This window comes from Embiotoca jacksoni, unplaced genomic scaffold, assembly GCF_022577435.1.
Source record: "Embiotoca jacksoni isolate LCO1_2020_lvr unplaced genomic scaffold, fEmbJac1.0.p SCAF_101, whole genome shotgun sequence".
In the NCBI taxonomy this organism is placed as follows: domain Eukaryota; kingdom Metazoa; phylum Chordata; class Actinopteri; family Embiotocidae; genus Embiotoca; species Embiotoca jacksoni.
In genome coordinates, this window is record NW_027185232.1 from 388,772 (window position 1) to 415,005 (window position 26,234).

Below are 26,234 nucleotides of genomic sequence, written 5' to 3' on the forward strand. Positions count from 1 at the left end.
TTCCTTTTAGCATTCACACACACTGTAGCAGTGTGGAGGGGAGGGCGAAGAGCAACTGCTGGTTTGTTATAGCTCATATTTCACTTTCATCTGAAAGATTCTCTTTGCTTTGGGTGCAAACCTGTGCACAGAAAGTACTTTTGAAGCCCTAATCTGGGCTAAAAACAGGTTGTAAACATGGAAAACAAGTCACAAGGTCAGTGTCAAAGAGTTTTTATATGAAATTGTGTATTTGTCCATACCTGCAATTTCTGACAATATCAAAAAGAAGCTGTAACACATCATAAAAATGACTAATATATTTTCTACAAATTACCTGCAAATTTCATATCTTTGAGCCGCTGTGAAGAGCAAAAAAAAAATAAAAAAAATCTAAGACTGTTGATCCCAAAAACACACACGCACACACACTACTGAATAGCCCAATCAGACACAGACAACCTCTCCATCTCCAGCTAAATAGTGAAGTTCAGCTGGTGTTTTTCAGACAGCAGTCACCCGAGTGTTCAACTTCCAGAATTTTCACTGACAGAGACACAAAATGACAACAAAGAAACAAAACCTTCACCTACAGATGCAAAACAACCTTCAAGAGTTGCAAAACTAATTCACAGGTTGCAAAATGACTATGAAGACATGCAAAACAAAACAGATGCAAAACGCCCACAAATGGACATAAAATGACCACAAAGAAACACAAAACAAACCCAAAGAGACAGAACAACCATGAAGAGACACAAAAAGACATAAAAACACAAAAAAATGCAAGTCAACTGCAAAGATGTACAACGTCAGCAAAGAGACAAATGTCTTGTCTGTAGTTGTTTTGTGTCTCTTTGTATCCGAGTGTCTTGTAGGAGAGGTGGAAGGGAGGCTTTTACATGTCTGTGTCCTGCCTCAAATTTACCTCATGATCCATCCAAGCATACAGCACACATACATGCACACAGGCACTCACTTTAAACTGAACAATTATATCAAAAATTTACAAAATACTAAAATCAACATTGGTGAAAAAACATTAAAATACAAAGACAACATTTGGCAGGAACAAAATGTATTCATGTTGGATGTTTTTCCAGCTGCTGCAGCCAGCTCTCCAGATGTTTGGCAAGATTCCCTCAACAAACAAAAATGTTTCCAGATCTTCAGATCTCAGCAGAGACGGTGTTTCCTGAAATGTCGCGGCCAATAAATTAATTGTTGGGATAAATAGTTCTTCCATTAATAAATGTTTTCTTTCCCGTCCGGAGAAATACTTTGGAGCCATTCAGCAGATATCATGGCTTTCTGGAGCCCCATTGATATGAATACCCTTTGATTGTCCTTGTACAATTCCCTTTAAAAACATGAAAATGAAAGAAATGCAAGGCTTTAACACTGGTAATGATCATCAAATTTGTTTTGTAATTAGACATACTGACAAAAAAATGGATGGAACATGTCGTTGGGATCAATTTGGTCTGAAAACAGGAAACTTTTCTGATTGCTGCGCCTGTTAAACCCACTGGGAGTCCACATGGACAGACGCCTGCAGATCAATATGGCTTCCTTTGGGAATTAAAGTGCCTCTGACTTTAATCAGTCTGTAGAAATGTCTTGAGCTGTAGCGTCTCTCCCACCGATAACCTGTCATGGTAGAAGCTGAGTCCGGTCAGGATCTCGATGTCTCGGACTCGAGCAGTATGAAACTGCATCCAACCCTCCACCCACGTCAGGTCCGAGCCGTCCTGGTGAGAAAGAGAGAGGCAGAGGAGAAATGAGAGACAAAGAAAATGTATTAGTGGGTGATCTGTCGAACATTTCCACTGAATGATCTGTCAGCAGGTTTCCACAGACGCAGACAGTGATGGAAACCAATGTGTAGGAAGACCGTTGGTGGCGTTACTCACAGCACAGCTCTCTGTGTGGTCAGGTCTGTGGGGAAGGATGAAGGACTTGGCCTGTAGTGGACCCTCACAGTTAACAGGGCTGAAAGTCGAGTTCCCACAGCTGGTCAGGATAACAAAGAAATGGGATGGGATGGGAGCCTTGTTCCTGGAGAGATGAGAGTTGACAGTTTAACAAAATGCTGCATTTGAACTGTCTTGAAACAATTGAATACCTCATTTATAAAAGCTGAAGTGGAAATGTTCATAACTCCAGGTCTCATACTTATTACCTGGCAGTTATATCAAAGCCCCTAAAAAAAAAAAAAAAAAAAAAAAAAAGCTTTCAAATCCCATTTCTTACCAATTCAAAGTAAAAAAACAACAACAACAACAACAAAAAAAACACATCCTAAATTATAATTTAAGTTTAACACTCAAAAACTCCGTTAATCTGCTTCTTCAAGGCTTTGTGGATGTGATTTGATCAGCAGCTAAACAAACCACCAACAGTCATTTGATTTTGATCAAAATGCTGCTAAATCCTGATTGATGCATTGAAGTCTATGACATCACATTTTCCAACTGAGCCTGAAGTAAATAAAAAAAAAAAACACAGATCTCTAGTAAAATAACGACAACCTCGGCGTACATAGGAAATCATCACTTACAGAGAAAGCTGATAAGAAAAAAAATACATGTTCAGGGCCTTTAAAATAATTCAGGAGAGTAAAATCTATCAGTGTATGGTGTTTAAAGGCTGCATATAAATACTTTAATTCAAACAAAATGGCACAGATGAGTTTATTTAATCATGCAAGTTTACAGGTTTTGAAAGATTATTGAACTCATGACACAATATCATCCGTTTGGTGTGTTGAATCTGGAGAGCTTTGTGTGGAAACCTTGGAAACGAGACTATTGTACTCTATTCCCCGTGCTCACACTTTGAGTGTTGCATCACTTTCATGACAGCTTGAATTATAATTCATTGTTTTGGACAAAAGCAACTGCAAAATGCTTAAATGTTTAAACAATAAAAGGTTTGGACTTTTGATTGAATACTTTGTGTGCACAACCTTCATTTCCTTAAAATTCATTGCAAAATGAAATGGAATAGCTAATGATTGCATTTCAAATCTTATTGATGTACTTTTACGATGCGAATATGTGCAGCTCTACTAAAGAACTTAAAAAATAAATATAAGTTAGTTGATTAACAAATAACATTTTAAGTTGACCAACAAAAGTAACCATTACATCTCATCTTACCCAACAATTTGTGCGAGTGCATCAACATTTCCATCGTAGTCTTCATCAAATATCGGCCCACTCAAGACGTTAAGTCCGTTCAGCTGCTGTGAATATTTTGGAAGCAGGACATCATGGAAATGGGTCCAAACATCTGTAAACATACACACAAAAGCGTTTAGTGCTCCAACAGCACATCACAATGGAGGACACCGTGGTCTATAAAAAGAAGCCAAACCCCAAATCATTACATTTTAAGAGTACTGCATGCAATGATAATGTTTATGAGTCCATGTGGCCTCCCATCATGCTTTTCATTAGCTCATGTGCAAACAGTGAGGAGCCACCAGGGGGCAGCACCTGCCACCGGATTATTATTTAGGCTTCCAACATGCAAAACTACAGTATTTTTGTCCAATGAGACAAATTTATGGTACTTTCCATTTATAGCATGGGAGGCCCCAGTGGAAAACCTGGAACACTCTTTCCTACGTGACACAATCAACAGGTTTCAACAAAAGCATGATTCTGTGCAACAATGAGAAACCACTGAATCATACTATCTGTGCTCATACTTTCACATCTAACAAGATTGATTTTGTAGCGCTGCCTGGTGCAAGTTCAGACCAATTCTGGATGGAAGTTATGGCCGAGTTGAGCAAGACATTTTCAATAAGCAATACACCGTAAAAGTGTACTAATATTCACGAGGAACCCGAATCCATTCAAACGCAATGAAGGATTTAATGTTGAGTCCCATCTATTGCTTCTTTAGAGCACAATGTGGTGAATCAGCTCAGTCACATTAAAAACTAAACAGCCTGAAACTGAGTCTTATTGTGAAGTAAACGGCCGCGTCTACAGCAGGATGGCAGGAGGATTAACTCTGGAAAAGTTCCTCTGAGTAAACCTTTAATTGTGTTTTACAGCAAGAGCTTCACTGAATTAAAGTCGAGTAGTCCCATATAATCACAGTGGTTAGATCTTTGAACTTCTTTTATATATATATTTAGGAACCAACTGGGGAAAAGTGTAGCCTGTCTTCAGAAATTTAGCCTTCAAAAGTATAATATTGAGCAATAAAAATGGCTCACAAGAACTGGCAAACCTGCTGTCTGACCTCAAGTAAAGATTCAGAGATCTCTTCAGTTCACCAGTTCATTAAAGTGTTTGATTAAAAAGCTCTTTTTCGGTTGGCAAACTAACCCTTTTGACGACTTTTGAATACATTATTGACATAGTGAATCACACAGTTCCCTTAGACGGGTTTGGGAGAAGCTAGAAAACCAGAAACCAAGAAATATTTGCCAAACTAACTCACCTTTAAATGCAGGGAACATTGGTGCCATGTTGCTGGTGATCAAAGAGTCTGACTCTGGACCACTGACATTAAGATCTATAGAGAAAATAAGAGGTGTTGAAAAACTGAACGTGATGGTGATTCAATAAAACTCATTACATGTTTTGACAGTCTGACATGTCTACTGTGAAACTAAGAAAAAAAAAAAAAAAAGACTTACTGGCTGAAAATAGAATTTACAAGTTGGTGGAGCTAAATGCAGGAGGAGGTCAATTAATTTAGGGGCACAACTCAAATACTTTTTATATTTATTAATCCACCATTAGCAGTGAATCACTTTGTCTCAGGTCACGCCAAAACATATTCAATTAATATTCAAAGTATTAAAGTATATAAATCTACCAGATACACCGCTCTGAAGTCATTTAACTGCACAAATCACAATCTGGGACTTTCTACCAGAACCAGAGGAAGACAAAAGATCCAAGTTTATCCAACTTTCTCTGGCCACACTCGCAGCTGCTGGGGAGCTTTTACTTTTTCTTTTTTTTTTTCAGTCTGTCACTTCCTTTTTTTTTGCTGCTATCTGAAACCAGAATTTCATTAAAGAAAATGCAGTGAATCGGCAGCGTCTCAATCGGGGGGGATGGGACGCTCTTCTCTCCTGCAGCCCTACAGCACGGGTGCATTTTTACATGAGAATGTGGCCATGAAACACGTCAACTTGAATTCAACACCCGGCTGGGGGACGACGAGCTGTGAAACCCCGACGCCGCACACGAGCACTGTCACGAACACACACTCACTGGCGGGATGCAGCAGGCCGTAGGACAGAGCCACATCGTCTCTGTAGCGCCGACACAGCTGGCTGGAGGCCGGTGGGATGCGTACGTCAGCACGAACACACGCCTCCGACTCTGGGCTCAGGGGTCGCACTCTGGTCTGAGAGAGAGGATCAGTCAGGGGCGGACAGTCAGGAGTGGGAGTCCAGGCCTGTACTCAAGAGTTGTGCAAGATCACTTGGCTTGGTTTTGCTTCGCCTGTGTATGTGGGTCAGCGAGGGCCTTGCACCGTTTCTGTTCGTAGAGCTCTCTAAAAACAACAACCTCTTCATACACACCCTGTCACAGAAGAAAAATGGCAAATTTTTCTGCCGTTACACTCTTAGTTACACTCTAGGCTGTGTAATTAGTAACAATTATACAGAACATTTGTGTAAAGTCACAGAATACCGTTTCAAATAGGGAGGAGAAGTGAAGCTGAAACTTCTGGGCTGTTTCAGAAATAAAAAAAAAATCTCTGCTGACTATTTTAAGAATGCTGGTAAGAAAAACGTTGGCATTGAAACAGTATCTGTATTCAGTATTCTCAATAATGTCAAATGTGTAGATAAGGATGGTATTACAAATTCTGATATGGTTGTTTATTCATTGTACCAAGTTTAAGTGGACATTAAAAAAAAAAACATTTCACATCAGCTCTAAAACTTCTTGGGTTAAATGTCTCGACAGAAGAGGAGAGATTGCATTAGGTTACAGAAGCTAATGCAAATGAAGCTCGTCTAAACATGAAATCATGAATTTGAGTTTTCCCTATAATTACTAATAAAATAGCTCTTTCCAGGGAATATCATGGAAAATATATCAAAAATACTTAAATTAAATATGGGTAAATTAAAGTGTTTTTTTTTCTGTCCCTGATTACAAGCAGAAAAATGCAGGATCAAACGATATGCATGTTTCAAACATACAGCATGTACAGGAAAAGCAACGCAGGCCTGTTTAGCTGCATGACCTCGTGCTTTTCATTGATTTTCCAGAAGGCAAATTAGCTAAAATCCATGTTTATATGGAGATATTTGACTTGACTTTGGACAAGCCACGAAATTGAAGTTTGCCGTGGGTGGACAAGTGGGTTGAGCCTAATAATGCAACGTTATGCTGTGACACGGTAACAAACAAACAACTGATGCCATGACTCTTTCAAATAAAAATGCATACCAAGAATACAGCCTACAAAAATACAGAGTCTATGTTTTGCTTGTACTGTATTTGGATAAAGCTTGAATGAAAACAAATCTAAACCCTCACTTGCTCTGTCATTCAGACAGTACAACAGTGTAAACCCTCCTGGGAATGCATCACTCCGCCTGAGGTCATGATTTACACTGCAGCTCAACCACACATTGAGGAAGACAAGAAGTGTTTGAGCCAACACGAGCAGAGAAGATGAGTAACGGCTACTTAGAGAAGGGATTCGGATACTAGACAACCTCTTACAATCTGCTGCCAAACCGTAAACCACGGAAGAAATACAGACAGGACAACTCAAGTGAACAGGCTATGTTTAGACATAAAAGACCGCTCCAACCAGCGCACTCACCAGAGGCTGGACGGTGTACGACACCCAGAGGGGCATGAGGCGATCTTTGCTGTATCCGTTGACGTAGTCAGGCTGGTGCAGCACACAAAAGGTGGCGTCTGATTGGACGACTCGAGGGGTGCCGAAAGGTTGGTGGAGGCGATGCAAGCTGGCTTTAGCACCTAAAAGGAAAAATGTATATTGTCAGACTAAGATATCTACAAAAACCTTCATGAACACTAAATAAAATGACACTCACTTGAAATAATGGAGATGAGATTTTGGTTCATGTTCTTCTCCTGAAAAGAAATTCACACATGTTGTTAGTTTGACTGCGTTACATAAATGAAAATTAACACACTTTCATTGTGCACACAGTAAACGGAGCTTCAATGTCACTGAACTGATGACAAGTGAAGTTTTGCACATTATTGTACAGAACTCATCAGATTCGGACTTTTTTCAATTTGAGGGTAGTGCAGCTGTACTCGCACCACTTTATTTACTTCACAATATTTGAATGAACTGTCGATCCCAACACATTTACTTCAAACAAACGCACACAGTTAAGAAAACATTAACTGTAACACCAAAAAACATTGAACAAACCTAAAGGTGTACAGCCCCCATCTTTCTGAGGCTGGATGTTGGCCACAGCATTTCTTTGAGCTGACGGCTGATGTTATGATGCTAATATGTTCACCATGACGACAGCAACACACAGATGATTTTATTAGAGATACTGTTTACTAGGTTAGTTTAGACTCTTACCATGCTAACATCTGCTAATTAGCTGAGACGGATGGGAATGTCATTAGTTTTTAAGTATTATCTAATGCATAACAAGAAAATAATGCACCATTTGCATTTCTGACTAGATGATGAGGGGTCACGTTTAGTCTTTACATTTCCTCCTGGGGACGACGGGGATATTTCTTTCACTTTTTCATGGCGCAACAGTTGTCAAGTGATACAAAAGGAAAGAAAAGGTTTGTGAACCATGAACATACAAAATTGTTTGTCCATACATCTAATAAAGGGTCAGACTAAGTTAAAATCAGAGGTTCTCCAAAGACATTATCAAACTTGCTCCGCGTCCCATGAATGTCTGTCCAAAGTTAAAAAAAACCAATCCATTCTATAGTTGTGAAGATATTCCACTCTGGACCAAAGTACTGAACTGACACGTTAAAAGGGCCTAAAGAAATATGTGACCTCACGAAGTTGTTAGCACATACTATTGCCGTGGTTTGGTTTCCACAAGTGCACTGCAGGTCGTCAGTGGGGACGGGGTCAACGGCCTCACAGGGGGTGTCGTGGGAGAGCTGTGCTGGGTGGACTGGCTGGTGGACAGGGTTCTTCAGGAGGTGGTTCAGACTACCGTGGGTGCCGTTGTTTGGAGCAGGACGGATAGCAAGGAGATCTCGTGGAAAATGACAGAGGACAACATGTTAAATATGACAGAGGACAGTAAATGTGTCCAACTCTTTAACGTGCAGTACTAGTAACGTATTTATGTGCAGAGGTAGTTTTTTTTTGTTTTAATGGCAATGTCACACATTTTGATTTTGAACCTGCCAGTTCATCCGCTAACTCAGGGTAGTTTTTTTAGTGGTTGCCTTTTTTTTTTTTTTTTTTTTTTTAAAGCAAAGCATAAAATTGAAATTTAGTGTGTTGATGTATCTTTGACAACTGAGCAGCTGTTTTCAATCAAATAAGCGCTCAATAAAACTATAAAAGTTACAACTTTAAAAGTAAAGAAGCTGAGTTTTAGTTTAATAACAGTGATTGTGTACAGCCAGTAGTTGGCGTTAATCTTATGGACATGATTTTACAAACTCATTTGTGTACCAATGTTGGAAAACATTTTCTCAAAATTAATATTTGATTTTAAAGTATTTGAAACAACCAATAATCAGGACTAGTTAGACATTTAAGAAAGCACGTTTACTGTTCTCTCGTGAAATGATGAGATTGATACCATTCTCATGAGTGAACGGTAAACATGGAGCTGCGCCTGTTAGCTTAGCATAAAGACTGGAAGCGAGAAAATGGCTGAACTGACTCTGCTCAAAGGGCAACAAAATCTGCTAACAAACACCAGTAAAGTTCACTAATTCAAAAATTACATATTGTTTAATCAATTCCCTATAAAAACTGAAGAGTAACACCATGATGTGGTTTAAAGGGGTTTATATACCGGACTATTTTTTTGGTTGTACCTCTTGAAGTCTCGAGTTACATTGATCCTGTCATCTCAGCATGAAAATGCATAAGCATATTTCACAATGAAGTTACAGGAACAGTGGAGGAGCATAGGGTACAGCGAGTACAAACAGTGACTCACCACACATGAGGTTATATATTTCGATGTTTTCAAAAGGGGGCACAACTGTCTTTTCTTTAAATGCAGGACCGTAACCAATGAAGATTGCCTGGAAAAACAAAATAACATAGACTTTCATTCCTTTATTTGGAGACTTTTAAAATAGAAACAAGAGTTTACATTGAACCAAAACAATGCCCACCAGTTTGTGAACTGGAATCTTTTATTTAAACTCTTTCTGTAAACTACAAGATGGCAAAAACTCAATACCATAATTGGGCAATATGTAAATATTTGAAATAAACAAAAGCACTAAAGTGACCTTATATAACTTTGAAAATATAACTTGCAGATTATTTTTCCAATAAAGACGGTCTGGTGGAATTCAGGGATATTTGGGGAGTAAACTGTCTATTTCAAGGCCACTTCTCTACTTTTCTCAGCTGTGCGTAGGCAGGCTGAAAGACACTTGTAGAAAAGTTGACTTTTCTTGACTCACAGACCTTCTTTTTAGACAAGTCAGCCACCTTGTAAGCTAATTATACCAAGTCATAGTCCAGTGTAAACCTGTGTCTGGAGACATACACAGACATACTGTGATGACTAACATTAAGGTGGCTGACAGAAGCATATTTCCAGTTGAAGCACTCAGTGCAAAGTTGAGTGTAGGAGGGAAGAAACGTCTCGCAACAAGTATAATTATTGTACTTCTACAGTTTTAGAGCTACTGAGTTTTGTGTCTTTCAAAGTACGTTCTTTAATGTCTACTTTGTATTTCACATCACAACTTTTGGTTTCCTATTGTGCTAAAAGTTTATTATCACTGACAAACACACACATTCTTCCTTCCTCTGACCTGCATGTTGGTGAAGACGTTGTCTGAGCCGTGGAATCCACCAGTGCAATACTTGATATCCCAGCTGTTCCTGAGGACATAAAATAAACAAAATTTATCTGGGGAAAGAATACAGAAAGAAATGACGATTTAAAGTCACTATACCACCACTCCGATAGTTATTACCATGTGTTTTCATCTTATATTGAAGGAGCAATTCATCCCAATAACCAGCAAGTGACTTTACAGGGAAACTATATTGTTTGTTGTGTCTGTCAAGTCAAATAATTTAATTCTTCAGCCTGAAACAATTTTCCGTGATTACACGGTTGGTATCAGTAATTACTGCAAAGGCTTCAACTTCTGTGTGGTCAAAGAAAATTAGTTTTTTCTTATCGGATACCTCAATTTGTTTCCATGCTACTCTCTATTCTGTCACATAAGACTCGTCAACATCTCATCTAATTTGATTGTGAAACACTGCGTGAAGGCGAATTCCCACAGGAGTTATTCAGAGATGTTTGATCGGCATTTAAAAAAAACACTTTTTTTGTTCTCCGTGTATAACCCTGCATCACAAAAGGACGGGGATCCGCCTGCAGCGACGTGCAGGTCTGCGTGACTCGTTGAGATTTTATGGATGTGCACACAGTTCCTCATCATCACTGTCCGTGTATGTCTGAAAAGATGTTTGCAATGGTTGACACCAGCTGGAGTTTGAGTGTAAGATGTCGTGTGATAAGTTCGGCCATCCGGCTCTACTTTTTCACGCTGCATATTGTGTCTCAAATGTCCAGTCTCAAACAGAAGCTCAAATGAGTTTGGATGACAGGTGAGTTAATAAATAACATGATTTAAGTTATTTGGAGGAAAGTTTTAATTTTATGTTGAAATATGCCTTTATTAGGTTTATTGCCGCTTCATTGTTGTTGTCCTCCAGCTTCTTTTGTTTTTAACACTGCAGAGTTTGATTAACTAATATTGAAATTAAAGAGAGTGGAGTGACTGGTCACTTACAGAGCTGCCTGCCAGCCCGACCTCATGTAGAGGTGACCCCTCTCTATGCGTACGTTGTGAGCGAAGTGCATCCTTTTTGGGAGATTTTCTTTGAGGTACGGCCTCATTGGCTGGTCATTGGTCCTGCACTTCAGAACAGACGAGGAGAATCAACACACACGAGAGGGAGAATGGGATTGTTTGACACGAAGCCAAGCAAGCAGATAATTTTTCATTGTTCTTATCAATACAAAGGTCACATTTGGAATATTTCGCATACCGACAGGTTCTTCACCAGGCCTGCATAGTCGACTGAGGAAAGAAACAGGACAAGGTCAGCCACTCTAACTTCAAACAAACTGACACAGATTGATGCTGCAAAGCTTGGAGGAAGGGAAGTCGGGTTTGATGGACAGGATCTCACAGGAAAAGTAATTCTCTGGGAGGCGGGTTGGTCTGATGCGAGCAGCTGGGCCTTGAATGACATTAAATTCAGAGGTTTGCGCTTGGTAAGTTGACACGTAGGATGCCCTTTCACATGAAGCTTCCTCCATGCCTGTTGAAAGAGAAAATATTAAACTGTCCTCCGAAGAGCATCAAACAATACAAATATACTCAAAAGAAGTCATAAAAAAAAAAAAACGGAGCAGATCGCAAGTGCATTTTTGTCCTCAACAGTCGCCGTCCTCTGCTAAGCTTAAATAAACCTTAAAACCTTCCACAATAATTAGATTGTTGAAGTTTATGAATGGTTACTGAGTGTTTCATAGTTTATCTCATAAAAATGTGCCTGACGATACAAGCACTTACTTTATCTCCACGGCTTCACAACCCTTACAACTTACAGCACAAGCAGCATACGATTAAAATTTATTGTGACATTTGTTGACAGTGTTTTGGGTGTGACAGTTGAAAGCCGATGGATCTTTCTTGTCCTTTATGAAAAGCTGCAGACTAGTAACTAGCACAGTACGTTGAAATTATTATCTTCTCTTGCAAGTAATGTCTTTGATGAGGATAGCTGGGCATCGCCCTGAAACAGATTTAGTCCAACACATTGATCTTTAATATTCGTAATTACAAGGCTAAACATATGGTCTCCAGATATCAAGAGTAACATCTTCTAAAAACAAAAAAAGAAAAAAAATCCTTCCGCTCAGAATAGTTTTTCCAACATACCAGATTCATTTTTCAGTCATTTCCTCTCTGGCACTGGCCCGTAGTTTTCCATGCAACAGGTGTTGTGACTGAACCAAGGCAAACATTTGAAGCTGACACTAAGCCTCGAAAGTCCCCCACACTAGCACATAGGTCCTAAAACGATGCTACGCCTTACTGCTGTGAAACCACAGATTTAAGAAAGATGCACCAAGTTTGTTTGTGAACTAACACAGCTTTATATAAAAAGCAAAGAAAAAGCATCAAGGTCAATTTCTTCTTCAGTAAACCTTTTAATGAATCGGTTTCATTTTGCCTTCTTAAAAACTGAACAATTTGCTGGTGTAGTTTAGATCATGTTTCATTGTTTTTACATTTATTTTAATTTCAATAAATCTGTAAATTCATGTTCTGCCCCTGCCTTCACGTACAAACTGTATCCTAACTCTGTCTGGACTGTATTTCACTCACCGTGGTCAGATATGATCATTATGTTGACACAGTGTTGCAGGTCTCTCATTGTCAGACCATCCATCAGCTTGCCCAGAATCCTGTCCACATATTCCAAAGCCTTACCAACCTGGAGACACAACAGCAGTTCAAGCTTAATTAAAAGTTAACATGATACTACGGCTGGAAAACAATGTTGCCAAAAACACTGTAAATTTGCACCTCATCAACAACTTGCTTCAGACAATACACAATCAGATACAATGAGCTAAATATTAAAATGTATCTCGTTTCCATTCAAAATGCAGTTTCAATGAGTAACTGACCGCGATACTTCCTGGCCCATATCGATGTCCTGATGTGTCGGGTTCGTCCAGGTACAAAGTGTAAAAGTCAGGCCTAAAATCACAAACGCAGCAGTTAACATGTTGTTCAGAGTTTCTTAATGGAAACTCACAACCTAATCTTTGTAAATACAAAACGAAATACACCTTTTTTCTTGAGGTAAACTTAGCCACTCGAACAACGTCAACAGTCTGTCCTCAAATGTAATGGTCCTGTGTAAAAGAAAGGGTTAATGTTATTTATGAAGGCCTCAATAAACCACAGCAATATGTTATGAAATGTAAAATTCACAGGCATGAATTTAAAAGCATGTAACATAATGACGCTGCTCTTACTTATCATACTTCTTGTAGAAATTTGGGAACATGCCATTGATGGCTACATCAGAGCCTGGCCAGAAGAAAGTCCCTGCTTTGAGTTTCTGACGCATGGCAGTGACCCAGACCTGAGGAGGAGGAGGAGGAAGAGGAGAGGAGGAGAGAGTATCTAGTTCACGATTAATTCAGACAGACCAAGTAAACTAACAGATAACGCATTCATCTCAGTACATCACAGCAGCAGTATTTGTTCCATTAGGATAAAAACGTAATCCCTCACAGCCCAGTCAAGTCTGATGGAAATCTAATGGCATGTTTTTATTGTAAATCCATACCTATTAGGCCAATTTGCAGGTAGATGTCTAATTTAGGCAGCAGGTTTATAAACATATTTTGGCACATGCACTTAGTTGTATTTGCTCGAACGTCATTATGAAAGAAGTCATTCCTGCACAGTGAATCACTTGATGGAGGATATCCATCTGTCCTTTCCTCCTGGAAAGTGGTACGCCTGCTGCCTGGTGTATTTTCAAGAGAAGCAGCTTGTCAAACCCTTGAGGAATGAGATTTAAGAGGCCTCCCATTTAAACGAAAACCACAAAGCGTATAAACAAGCCCAGCTCGCACAAGCTGTCATTTAGCACAAGCTAAATCCATAATTATATCAAGAAGCTCAATACGGAGCGAGCTGATCCTCAGTGATCAAACTTACTGTCTTGTTCATAGCAAGTAAATCACGGCGTGATCTGAGCACAAGGCCTCACATTTCTTACACAAGACAAGTACCTTGTCTTGATTCCCGTCAGGGTTTCCACAACATCAGGTTGCTAACTTACGCAAGCCAGTGAACAATATGTGCAGGAAGTATTACGAAAGTATACTTCAGAGCTGACATTTTGTGGCAAAAATCTTGTGATCGCACAGTCACTTACTGGTTCTCCTTGGTACCAATTTGAGATGAATTTCTCGTCAGTTTTCAAGCTGAAAAAAGCGTTACGGTCCACATCGTACATCTTGTTGTCCACAATCCCATGAGACTCGGGATAAAGACCCTGCAGGAACAGGGCAAAGAGTGGAGGCAAAATAAACACAGTCAAGGGGAGCCGCTTTGATACGGAGGCTGTGAGGACTTAACGTGATCATCCTCTCTCCGATCTTTCTAACCTAAATATTACTGGTAACCGCAACGGTTTATTTTAATTGTGGGGGCTGCTTTAACCAACAGAGGTGGAATCCACTTTGTAAGGCCCTCAGTTCTTCTGCACTACTTATGTAGCACATGTAAACCATTAGCTCTCAACAGTGTGAGACTTTTCTACTGTCGTTAAGAAAGAAGAGTGAGAGACGAGAAGTGAAATTGCAAGGAAATGACCAGAAGTTCACTGTTGAGAAGAAACAATACAGCAGTGATAGAAAACAACATTGACTCAAACACTGGGCTCTAGCTTCGGAGCGACTTTAACAGTTGAAGAGTCCCAAAGATGTAGAACATAAAAGCAAAGATTATAGAATATTAAAAGAATAAACACTAATTTGTCTCTCAGAGCTTTGCTTTTACTTATTTCCTCTCCAAATAATCCCCTCATGGCACCTAAGATTTATCTTGTGACCCTTGGGAGGAAACCTATGCATTGTAGCAACAACATCAACTATAAACATAAATATATTACAACCTGGGCAAGCCTTCTATTTGCATCCAATAAATCAACTTCTGGTCACATCACAGTGAGAAAAGACTTACAGTAACAATGCTGTAGTGGTTGGGGAAGGTCTTTGTGGGATAAACAGGCCTGATGTATGGTGCTGTTGTTCCGGCGTTTCCTGCACACAACACAAGACGGTTATGTTCAGTCACACCAGCATGCCTGGTAAACTTTGAAGAGCTGTGGAGTCAACAATGTTGGTGACTTACGCAACTTGTTGATGATGGGCATGTAGTTCTTGTGATCTTCCAGATACTTTGCCCGGAAACCGTCCAAGGACACCAGGATGAGAGGAGGTCTGGAGAAACTGGGCAAGAAAAGACACCTGATGAATGGAAGTCCTTTGAGAAGACCCCCAGGTGAGTTTGTGAGTTGGAAGGGAAATCATTACTCAGCAGGAGACGTGGATATCTTTGGCAACAGTGGCGTAGCGGTAGTGTTGTACAGTAGATTTGTGTAGAGGTAATACAAAGCAGCTCTTTGACTGAGACACCAAGAGGAGGAATTAAGTGAATTCACACACAGGAGAGGAAGAAGAGAAATGAATCAAATTCAAGGTACACGTTGGTCCTAAAACAATCTGCATATTTAAGAAATTAACATTTAGAAAATGTTTTCAATCAGCATTTTCCAAAAGAGTATAAAGACCAAACCACACATAACAATAAAAGTGTGGTTTACCAACAAAAACAATCAAATCAAACCAACAGAATGTGACTTTGATAAAAAAAAAAAAAAAAAAAAAAAAATTTTACAGACGACATTTATGTATTTGGTTATATTTTTTTTTAAACCAAAAATATCTTCATCTGAAGCCACAGGTTTTCTTTTCCATAGTGTGATGAGTCTGTCTGGGGTTACTTCCTTACCAAAGCACAAACACTCACACGGGGCCACACTCTCACGCAAACACACGCACAACTCTCCAACACATGCCTGATTACTCAGAGTCATTACCCAAGTTTCCATAGAGACAGTTACTTCCCCAATAAAATGAGAACATCGGAAAAAAAAGAAGTTGTGTTTGGGTTATTTACACACTTCTAAAAATGTGAAGATGAACCGACTGAACTGCCACACAACAATGTCTTTTATCTCAGGTTAACTGTGGGCGATGCAGCTGAATCGTTTCATTCTCTGCACCAAAATATGGTGATAGGTATCGTTCAAAGACGAGGAGAGAACCTGATGCAATCCAAACAAGGCCAGCTGAGATTTCAGTTATTATTTTTCTAACAAAACCACATCTGTTCTCACATTACACAGTAAAACAAGAGTATTTCATTACCCGCTTGGACACTGTAGCAGTTGAACATCTCCAGAGTTGTTCGCCAGCCAGAGATCCCCCTCCACTAGGAAAGAGGAGTGGTTTCAGAAAAAACAAGGCAGGTCTTTGAATGCGTACAGCGTATTTTTCTGAGCTAATGAGTCTGTAACACAATATATTTGTCAATAAACACAGGATAACTTGAAGTAAAAAAACCAGACTTACTTTAGGAGATAAGGTGTTAAGAACTATGTTGAGAACCATTAAAAGCCACAAAACTTGGTTCCAATTCCTAAATATTCATATAACAATTAATATCGATGGCTAAATGATCAACAATCTATGGTAAGCACTCAGAGACATCCTTATTAAACAGTTTAACACTCAAAAAGTGGTGCAGTTTAATCAGAACGTTTCCATTAAATGGGATTGTTGATTCATTTGACAGCCATTTAACAGGATGTAAAAATAACAGTAAACCCATTGTCATCCATATTTATGAGATAACCAGAGAGTTAGACTGAAGGGCTCCTGTGCTTCGTTCCTTTCCAAAAAAAAAATTGAGGCAAGAAAATAGCACAACTCTAAATAACAGCACATACAGACTCCATGAACAGAGAGAGGAGAAAAAAAACAACTCAATCATCATTTTTTATGGCAGACTTTGTGCTGGACAGAATGTGCTCACATTCAAATGAAACCATCTGGATATTGTTCTCATGGAAACAAAACAGGGAGAAACTTTTCCTTAAGAAGTTCAGTCATATAACAAGTGATCACCTGGTGTCATTTTTCTTTTGAGGTCATACATAGATTTGAAACATTTCATTTCCTTAATCTGAGACAATTTAAGTGAAATAGAAGGAACAACGACATCCTAAAATTTGGTGAGGTTTTAAAATTTGCATTAATTGAGTTTTTGTCCAGATAGATGCAGCGCAACAAGCTGTAAGGACAACATTGACATACACTTTGTCAATGTAAACTTTTCAGCTAACAGTTGCTAGTCAACACACTTAGCAGAAAAGAAGCACTATTACAATTAGTTAGTTGTGTTTCTGGTCACTTGATGAATTCAAGTTCAGTATTCACTCTACTTTTAGCTGTGATTTTCCCTCCACCAACCACCAAGGTAAAAAGTAAGAGTGTATATACTGCAGTTAAGCGTCATTGTGGTTGTTGTCTGTTTTTTTTATCGTTACATATTTATACTTTTCTTGTTTTCTCTTTTTGTTTTGCACACCGTGGGACTGTGAGAAACTATTTTTCGATCTACCTGTATGTCATATGGTGGATTAACATTAAAGTTGAAGTTGAATTTACACACATAAAAGTAAGTTGCTAAATGCTACTTTGTCTCCCATCTAGGTTTTTTCAGAGCATTATTACATAAAACTTCTACTTGCTGCAACTGTGAGTGAAGCAAACCAGTAAAGATGTGGGCGGTAAAACAAAACATAGCTGAAAGACGCTAAAATGGCCGTAGCGCAGGGGGGGCTGCAGAGACATGTGATAATTCCCTGTGGGTTAGTCACCACGAGTGACAACTTCCATATAGTGATAGGACAGAAAAATATTGATGCAGCCTTCAGAAAAGAACAAAACAGAAACACAGGACAACATTGATTTTTTTTTTTTTGGAGCAGGGTCGTTGAAAAATTTGTTCAAAATCCCACAACAGTGCACACAAGCAGACACAAAACCTGAAACAAACACAAACTAACTTACTCAAGGTGTCAGCGACCAGAAAGCTCTGCACCACCTCCTTCATATTTCAACCAACTGCCCTCCCAATACATCTGTTAAGTCTGCTGCTGACTGGACATATGACAGGGGGGAGCCTCAGCATGTTGGTGAGAAACCCCTGCTCACAGCCTCCAGAGGTCAGCACTGTGGTTAGGACCGAACACAGGGATGCTGTGCCTCGAGAGATATGTTGCTGTGGTCTGCAATCCACGGGAAAACCCGCTCTCAGCATTTTGCAGCACATACGGTCAGCCTCTTGACAAAATTGGAGTCCTGGGTTATTTTTTATTTCTTTTAATCTGTTTCCAAAGGCTTCACCAAGAAAACAGCATTATGAAAGATGTAGAAATTCCAACAAAACTGCATAGATGTGAGTAACTCCTAAATCAGAGTTTGGGTGGGTGAAAAGGCAAAAATCTTCACAAATAGCTTTCATGTTAACCGGGTAGGAAATCCAAGTCAAAGAGAAATGCCACAGCAGAGCGAGCACCCCGCCCAGGCTGGGGACGGCTACCCACAGTCACCACCGCTGCCCCTGAAATGGAACGGGCTGTTTTGGCAGGGTGGTTTGCAACAAAGAGCACACTGACTCTGCTGCCCACGTCTAACCAGAGGGAATCTATAGCTGCAGAAAACATTCCCGTCCCACTAGAAAGTCTGTTTACGACATGTTTTGCAACAGTGGTCCAAAAAAGCTCACTTGCACCGCTCACGATCCTGTCAACAAATCATATGCAGCCCCCCCCCCCACCTCCCCCCCGGGGGGCGGGAGGGGGGGGGGGAGGTGGGGGGGGGGGGGTTAACATTCACCTCAGTTTCTCTCTTTTGCTGGCCAGTTGGTAACTTGACCCCCCCCCCCCCTTTACCACTCCTCTAAATACTCCCAGTTTCGAGTGTCTGTAGAATCTGCAGTGGGACGGTAGCCGGCTATACTCTGTCTGGTAATCCAAACAGCAGATTGTTTTAGACTCACAATGGCAGTAAACAGCCATGATTGTTATTTGGACAACTGAAAAATGTACCAAACAAGTCTTCACTGAATAACTGATCCAAATGTAACATGAGACAGTCGGTCTCACGCCGGTGCAGCCAAAGTCCACGATTTCCTGTTTATGGTCACTTAAACCAAGCTCAGACAGAAAAAGTATGAAATATGACTTATATTTACATGCGAGTGAAAGAAAACAAAGACACACATTTGGAAGTCTGCATATGGAGTGTCAACACAGAGTTACTGGGCTCTCTAAAAGAAGAAATAAGTTGGCACTAATTTATATGTGTATGTGAAGCACAAGGCTTTGTTTCCCTATTTTTCAATTTTCCAACACCAGCACCACCGATCCTGCAACTGAAAGCTCCTGTGTGTCTAATTTTTGGGAGATGTTTCTCCAAATAACTGATTATTTTCTCAGAGCATTAAACTAAAATTGAAAAGAAAAAAAACCCTCTTCAGTAATGTATATCGTTTTGCCGTAAGGGTCTACAAGTAGTACTATGGATCGATTATAAGCAGTTTGCACAAGTGGTTTGGCTAGAGACAGTGATGTAAATATTACCGTGTTTACAAAAAAGTCCACAGGTACCTTTGATAGGTAAATTACAGTATTAGAGAGGTGACAGGAGGGAATAGAAGGATCTCACATGTTGGCACCTTCATAGTGAACACTTGATTGTTATCCAATTTCCCTTAAATCTCAATGGCAATCCGACTCTAATGGAAACCCATCATCCTCTGAACAAGCCACGTTTTCTCTCCTGGCTGCTAAATGTTGCGATGGATCCATAGAAGGTGTTGAAATACAATAAACCCAAACTGTAAATGAAGCAGAGAATAATAACATTTGTTTTAAAAATGTAAAACTGTGAAAGTGAACGTAGGTCAATTAAACAGTGAACCTTACCGTTGTCATCTGGTTTTTTTCTCACAGACAACAACACAGCCAGGATGACCACCAGGAAGCACAGCAGCAGAACCTAAAATCCAGATGGCAGAAGGGTTGTTAGAGTTAAAGAAGATAACTGTTCATTAATCACATGAAGCCGTCACAGAGAACTGAAAGTGTTTATTTTAAATTCCAGGCTCTCGTGATAATTCGAGCCACGATGTTCTTGTCTTGTCATAAATTGAAAATAATGTATAAGCACAATTAATGATAGTGTACCATATTGCCCGATAGCTGTTCTGAATCTCCAAACTTAATAAAAGTGAAAATATTCTAAATATTTTGCATGAATTGTGGTGAAAATGGTTTTGGCAGAAGTGAACTCAAATTAATTCTGTTGGCACTCCAGACACACACTAATGTCAGCTACATACCTCTGGAACCAAAATATAAACTAAATCTAACAGACTTGTGGCTCCTTGTGAGAAGCCATAAATCACCTCCTTCAGTAAATACAACACAACGCGTGCTGTAACTACAATTTCGCGCCCAAAGCTTTGGCTCTGGACACGGCAGCTTTGGTTGTTTGGTTCACCACTTTGGTTCTTTTCAGAGTGAAACATCTTAATAATTTACTATGGAATGAACTGCCATGAAATTCAGTGTAGATATTCGTGGTCCCCAGAGGATGAATCCTAATTACTTTGTTGATCTCCTTTGTTCTCCTCAAGCCCCGACATGGAGTTCGAAAATTTAAGTTTAGAGTCCACTTTTATACAAAAGATTGCAGATGATACAAAAAAAAAAAAAAAAAAAAAAAAAAAAAAATCCCATCAGGTTCTGACACACTTTGTAACAGCAATTAACAAATGTAATGTTAATATGCTAAATTAAACCAGTGAACATCATGCTAGTACTACTATTGTAAACATGCTAGCATGTTTACAGCCACATTGGCAGCTCTGTGATGCTGTGCTTTAGCCTTTAGCCTTTAGCCTTTAGTTCAAAGCACAGCCTCACAGAGCTGCCAATGTGGCTGTAAACCTTTGGTCATGCCATTTTGTTTACCCAACTGTCATTCATTGTTTAGTTTTTCCTACAGCCTCATTCTTTTAGATTAGATCAAGGTCTTGCAGCGCTGTACAAAGGGAGGCCGTTGTATATTCATCTTTGCCTTTCCGTGTGAGTATAATCATTCCCACCTTCCCTCATACATCATCTCCAACTCTCTGCAACTGAAAAGTCAATGAAGAATGTACGCCTAGCTGCTGTTTTTATCAGATGCTCAGCTCATATCTGCCTACGGACAGTAGCTCACGGGGGGGGGGGGGGGGGGGGGGGGGGGGGCTTAGTAATTAGATGGGCGTTTCAAGGAAATCTCCATCAGTATATTTAGAGATGAAAGTGTTCAGTTGTGTTGTCACTGCTGCTTACTTTGAAACCCCTACTACGCCCAAACCAGGCCTGCAGTAGTTATCATGGTCGGTTAGTCTGAAACTCCATTTAAAGTCTGTTTTAATAATCCTGTAAACTTCTGGCTTGTAAAAAGTAAAAATGTGACGCCTTATCAGTTTATGTTAGATCCAACATGGCCACGAAGGTCCATGATTCATGCGAAAGATGTTTTCCTTTACATACATTTGACTGCCTTGTGACTCCTCTGCTGGAAGTGGAACTCTTCATGCTTATTCATCACATCCTTCTCATGACTCAGTGAAAGTTATAATTTAAGAGCGACTCTAAAGAAATATTCACCTTCTCTGCCAAAATATTTTTTGTTTTTTTTCTGTTATAGCTATTTGCTGCGATGAGGAATAAAATGTCCTAAAAGTCATAAATGATTCTTGCAGTTTGTGATACAGTAATATGAGGTTAACAGTTTAAGTTCTTATCTTTTCTGCCATTAGCTTTCTTACCGATGTTGAAATACAACTGTTTTCAAGTATCCCTGTGTGCATCATTGTAGATTTACTCGTCTACGCTTTGCGTTTAAAACAAAAACTCAATATAAAGCTGAACGACACAAATCCAACACAAACTCCCCTCTGGGAGGATTTCATGCCATGTTGAGTTACATAGGAAACAAACTAAGCTGTAGGAGACACTTTTACTTGTTTTAATTACAAATATGAACCTCTGGCCTCAAAAACTGGACCCCCCCCCCCCCCCCATTATTTTGTGCTAGAAAGCTACAGTAGTTCACAGTTAGGTCCCAAAAGGAGGATTGTGGGAATAATCAACCACAAGTAATCCACTTAGTGTGATTCACAGACACAAGACTTGGAATTCCTAGACAGGTATGAAAATATGCTGCTGTGTGTGCACGCTGTCTGGGTATGTGCTCTTATTTTCCCCCAGCTATAGGTGAAGAGACAGAAAACCTGGATGAGCTCCTTGGGAAAGCCTTAAGACGTCGTCTTGTGGGTTGTGAAAGTAAACAGTCTGTCTGGTGGAAATCTGACTCTGAAACACTGCTTACTTCACGACAACCCCCATGTAGCTATTGTCGACATAAAAATGAAACGGCTGTTGGAAGTCCACTTTGAATTGGACGTCACAAAAAAGGCCAACAGCATTAAAACTGTCTTTCTACAGGGATCGTTATTGTGAAAACATTTAATGATTATCCCTCATGTTAAAAACTGTCCCTCCTTTTTGTCTTTAGTCCGTAGGTGTTGCAATCACCCATTATGCACAACCTTAAACAACAAATATAGGGTGGCTGATGGGGCATAGCGTTGTCTAGACTTTGCCTCCTGAGTGTCTAATCAAAGCGAAGCAGACAACAGCAGGTCCCTGTGGGTTTTGCACACAAATAGTTTGAAGGTTGTGTATATTGTCAACTGTTTTCCAGTGTGCATAGTTTATTTTTCAGTGACAAGGCAGATGACGCACAGTCCATACATTGTTAATTCATAACGTGTGCTTTGGCCAAATAAACCAATGAGTTTCACTATTTCACTGTAAAAGCCATTTTTCTGATGCCAGCAACATAAAAACACTGTATAAATCATAATGACATTTTTCTATGCAAATCTTTCAATTATGGTTTTCATGTAATGTCCAAAATGTAATAGTGTAAAATGTTGATCGTGAATATAAAAAAAAAAACACAAAAACGAGTGTCATATGCACAATACAATGGGAACTAAAACTCTGACCCCAATAACGCAGAGATGTTGCTCAGTCAAAAAAAAAAAAAAAAAAAAAAACGATCTAGAAATTCTTGTGATGATTTATTTGCTTAAATCACTTTAATGAAAATGGCTGACATTTTGGAATTTGTGCTTTCTGTTGGTTTTTTTGGTTGCTTTCTTATTGAGCGAAATATTTTGAGGGTATTTGTTGTAGTTGTTTTTTTTGGTTGGTCAAAACAATACTGATGAAGATGTCATCTTTTTCTCCAATCTCCATTTTGTCCTTATTTTCTCCCATTTTATACGCCAAACGATTTCCCAATTAAATCGACAGCCTAATCAATAATGGATCCCTACATTCATAAATAAATAACAATGGAAACGCCTTGAACAACTGCCCGTGCCCCTCCCTGTAACCCTGCAAAAAGACAGAATAACAAAGAGTGAACTATTGGAATACAAAGTGGCTGTAAAAACCAACTCCGTTTTCTAAATGCAATAAACATTCACCTGAAACTTTACCAGCCGTGTGGGCTTAAAGGTCCATCCTGCTTTACACTAAGAACTGTAGATCAGGTCCACCTGTAAAGACACTGCATCTCCATCTGTTTGCACTGGAGTGAAAACATTTTGTTTCCACGTTCACACTGGCACCTCTGACAGTCTCGTCCGCGTGACAGACAGCTGGATGAATGACGATGAGAGTAAACAGTGAAGAAGTGCAGACATGAGGCTGCGGGTTTTGATTCCTGACGATGAAATTTGCCTCAGGATAAAGTCACGTACAGCCACCAGGGCTGCTACGGACAATTATTCTCATGGTCGATTAATCTGCTCATTACTTTTACAATTCATATGTTAGTCAATGTCAACCTTCAAATGTCTTGTTTTGTTTGACTGAAAGTCCAAAACTGAACTTTACAACTATATCTGACAAAGAAAAGCTGCAAATCCTCTTATTTGAAAAGTCAAAATTTGCATTCTTTACTATTTTTTCTTGCAAAAAAAAAGTACACCTTTAATCAATTATCGAAATGGCTGTTGATCAATTAATTGACTAATCATTTCAGCATCGAAAAAGGGTTTTCCCTACCAATTCTAACACTTGGGAGCTGCACCCAAGTGTTTTTACCCAGCGCCTAAGCCAAATAAACAGGAAAAAAACAAAAAAAAACATTGAATACTGACTATGGGAGCAGGACAAAATTGCAGATCAAATCCACTCCCTAAAAGTCTTGTTTTAACAATGTTTTGTCATTTCTGTCTTTATGACACAATATGCATTTCTAAAATATTCTAAATGATAATAGTCCAAATTATATGTAAATGCACTGTTTTTAACTACACACCCAAACCCACTCCTCTCTGGGAACCACTGAGGAGATGGCGCCGCGCTAGCGGCAGCCTGTTGCAGCAGCTCCCCTCCCCTTGTTATTCCTGCCCACTGCCATAAGACTTTACAATAACTCACCTCTGGCAAAATCCATCACAGTACAATAACACTGTTGACTGTGTTTCTTGGTTGCTTGTATATTATATGTATATTATATATATAGATATATACTGTACTGTATGTATGTATATATATATATATATATATATATATATATATATATATATATATATATATATATATATATGTTGACTGTGTTTATTGGTTTGTTGTATATAATATATATAGATATTTAATGTACTGTATATATACTGTATATACTGTGCATTTTATATTTTATATTTATATTTTTTACTGCTATTTACTGCTATTTTATTTTATTGCTTTTCTATTATATATTCTATCCTATTATTTTATTCTATTGTTTCTATTATTGCTTCTGTATGTATGCTGCTGTGGCGAAAAAATGTCCCCTCGGGGATTAATAAAGTATATACCTACCTACCTACCTACCTACCTACCTACCTAACCTAAAGAAAAGCCTGTAAACAACATCTAACAGTTTAGAGACATTTTAAGGGTCATATTACACAGCCTGAGAAGACAGAAAAAAATATACATTTTATTTGGGAGACTGAACAAAGTCTCAAGATTTACAATGCAGAATTTTACAGGAAAAGTTGTCTTTGATTGTGCAGCAACATCCAGCTTGTTTCAATTAAAAAGTACTCTGACTGCGTGGAAGTAAAATGACACCATGTGACCTCCAAATGTTGCTTGTCTCAAGACAAAAAGGTGCTTTGCAGTTTGGACAGAGAGGAAATTGTGTAGGTTTCAGTGCTATTGAACGTACCCCAGTAATGATTTTACAGTAGTTACTCCTTCTCTTTCCCCGTTCATTGTTGCTCCTTTGACTCTCCAGCTCTGGTGTCCCAAATAAAGACGCCGCCTGTTCAGCCGATCGGTCCTCTCCTTTAGTTACTTCCATGCCGTTGAGCGCAAAAGCCTCCCGACAGGGTTTTCCAGGAGGAAGTGAGTGGCAGCCAGAGCTCGTCCCGGTGAGGAATATATGCTCCTGGTAGGATATGACCCTGTGCTCCGGTATGGCACCGCCTTTCTGACGTCTCCAAGTGTGCAAAGCAGCAGCATGTGTTTGGATCTGACCGAGTAGGAAGCTGATTAAAGAGCAACTCTGCTGCTTTGGCACATGTTCCAGCGAAGTCTGCTCAACCGAAGAAATAAGACTTTTCCCTCTTTAAAAACGAACCGCAGTCTCACTTCAAGAAACACACTGACCCACTCCGGATGGGTTGTTGTTTTAAAACATGCAGCAAAAGTGTTCATCACAACTAGATGTCAGCTGTAAGAACAGAGCCACTTTCAAACGGGTGTTAAGGAGCGCCAATAAATATTAATTGTAACATGAGCGCTGACGCCACCACGTGGTTGGACTGGAGTGGTGCACTGGCTCATACTGGTCCTATTAAAAACCCAAATTAGGTTAGGTTAGGTTAGGTAGTTACTTTATTCATCCCCGAGGGGACTTTTTTTTTTCCGCTACAGCAGCATACAGGAGCAATAAGATAATAATAGAATAATAGAAAAGCAATAAAATAGCAGAAAAATAGCAGCAAAAAAATATAAAATATAAAATGCACAGTATATACAGTACAGTATATATCTATATATATTATATACAAACAACCAAGAAACACAGTCAACAGTGTTATTGTTATGTGATGGATTTTGCCAGAGGTGAGTTATTGTACAGTCTTATTGCGGTCGGCAGGAATGTTCTCCTGTATCTGGAATGATCTCCTGTATCTGGAATGATCTCCTGTATCTGGAATGATCTCCTGTATCTGGAATGATCTCCTGTATCAGGAATGATCTCCTGT

The 26,234-nt window shown here is 39.3% G+C and overlaps 1 protein-coding gene across 1 annotated transcript; it reads right to left on the reverse strand.

Annotated features, from left to right (window-relative positions):
- Positions 1-196: 196 nt before the first annotated feature.
- On the reverse strand, positions 197-25,617 carry enpp1 (ectonucleotide pyrophosphatase/phosphodiesterase 1). The gene is made up of 23 exons (XM_069174025.1): positions 25,190-25,617; positions 19,825-19,897; positions 16,199-16,262; positions 15,120-15,217; positions 14,949-15,028; positions 14,140-14,259; positions 13,226-13,335; positions 13,037-13,102; positions 12,872-12,944; positions 12,567-12,675; positions 11,362-11,493; positions 11,218-11,249; positions 10,959-11,086; positions 9,963-10,032; positions 9,128-9,215; positions 8,019-8,203; positions 7,040-7,079; positions 6,802-6,962; positions 5,226-5,361; positions 4,441-4,515; positions 3,141-3,273; positions 1,893-2,037; positions 197-1,730 (listed from the first exon to the last, which is right to left on the reverse strand). Exons 1-23 carry the CDS (start codon positions 25,322-25,324, stop codon positions 1,578-1,580), a joined length of 2,406 nt encoding a protein of 801 aa, XP_069030126.1. The 5' UTR covers positions 25,325-25,617; the 3' UTR covers positions 197-1,577.
- Positions 25,618-26,234: the final 617 nt, after the last annotated feature.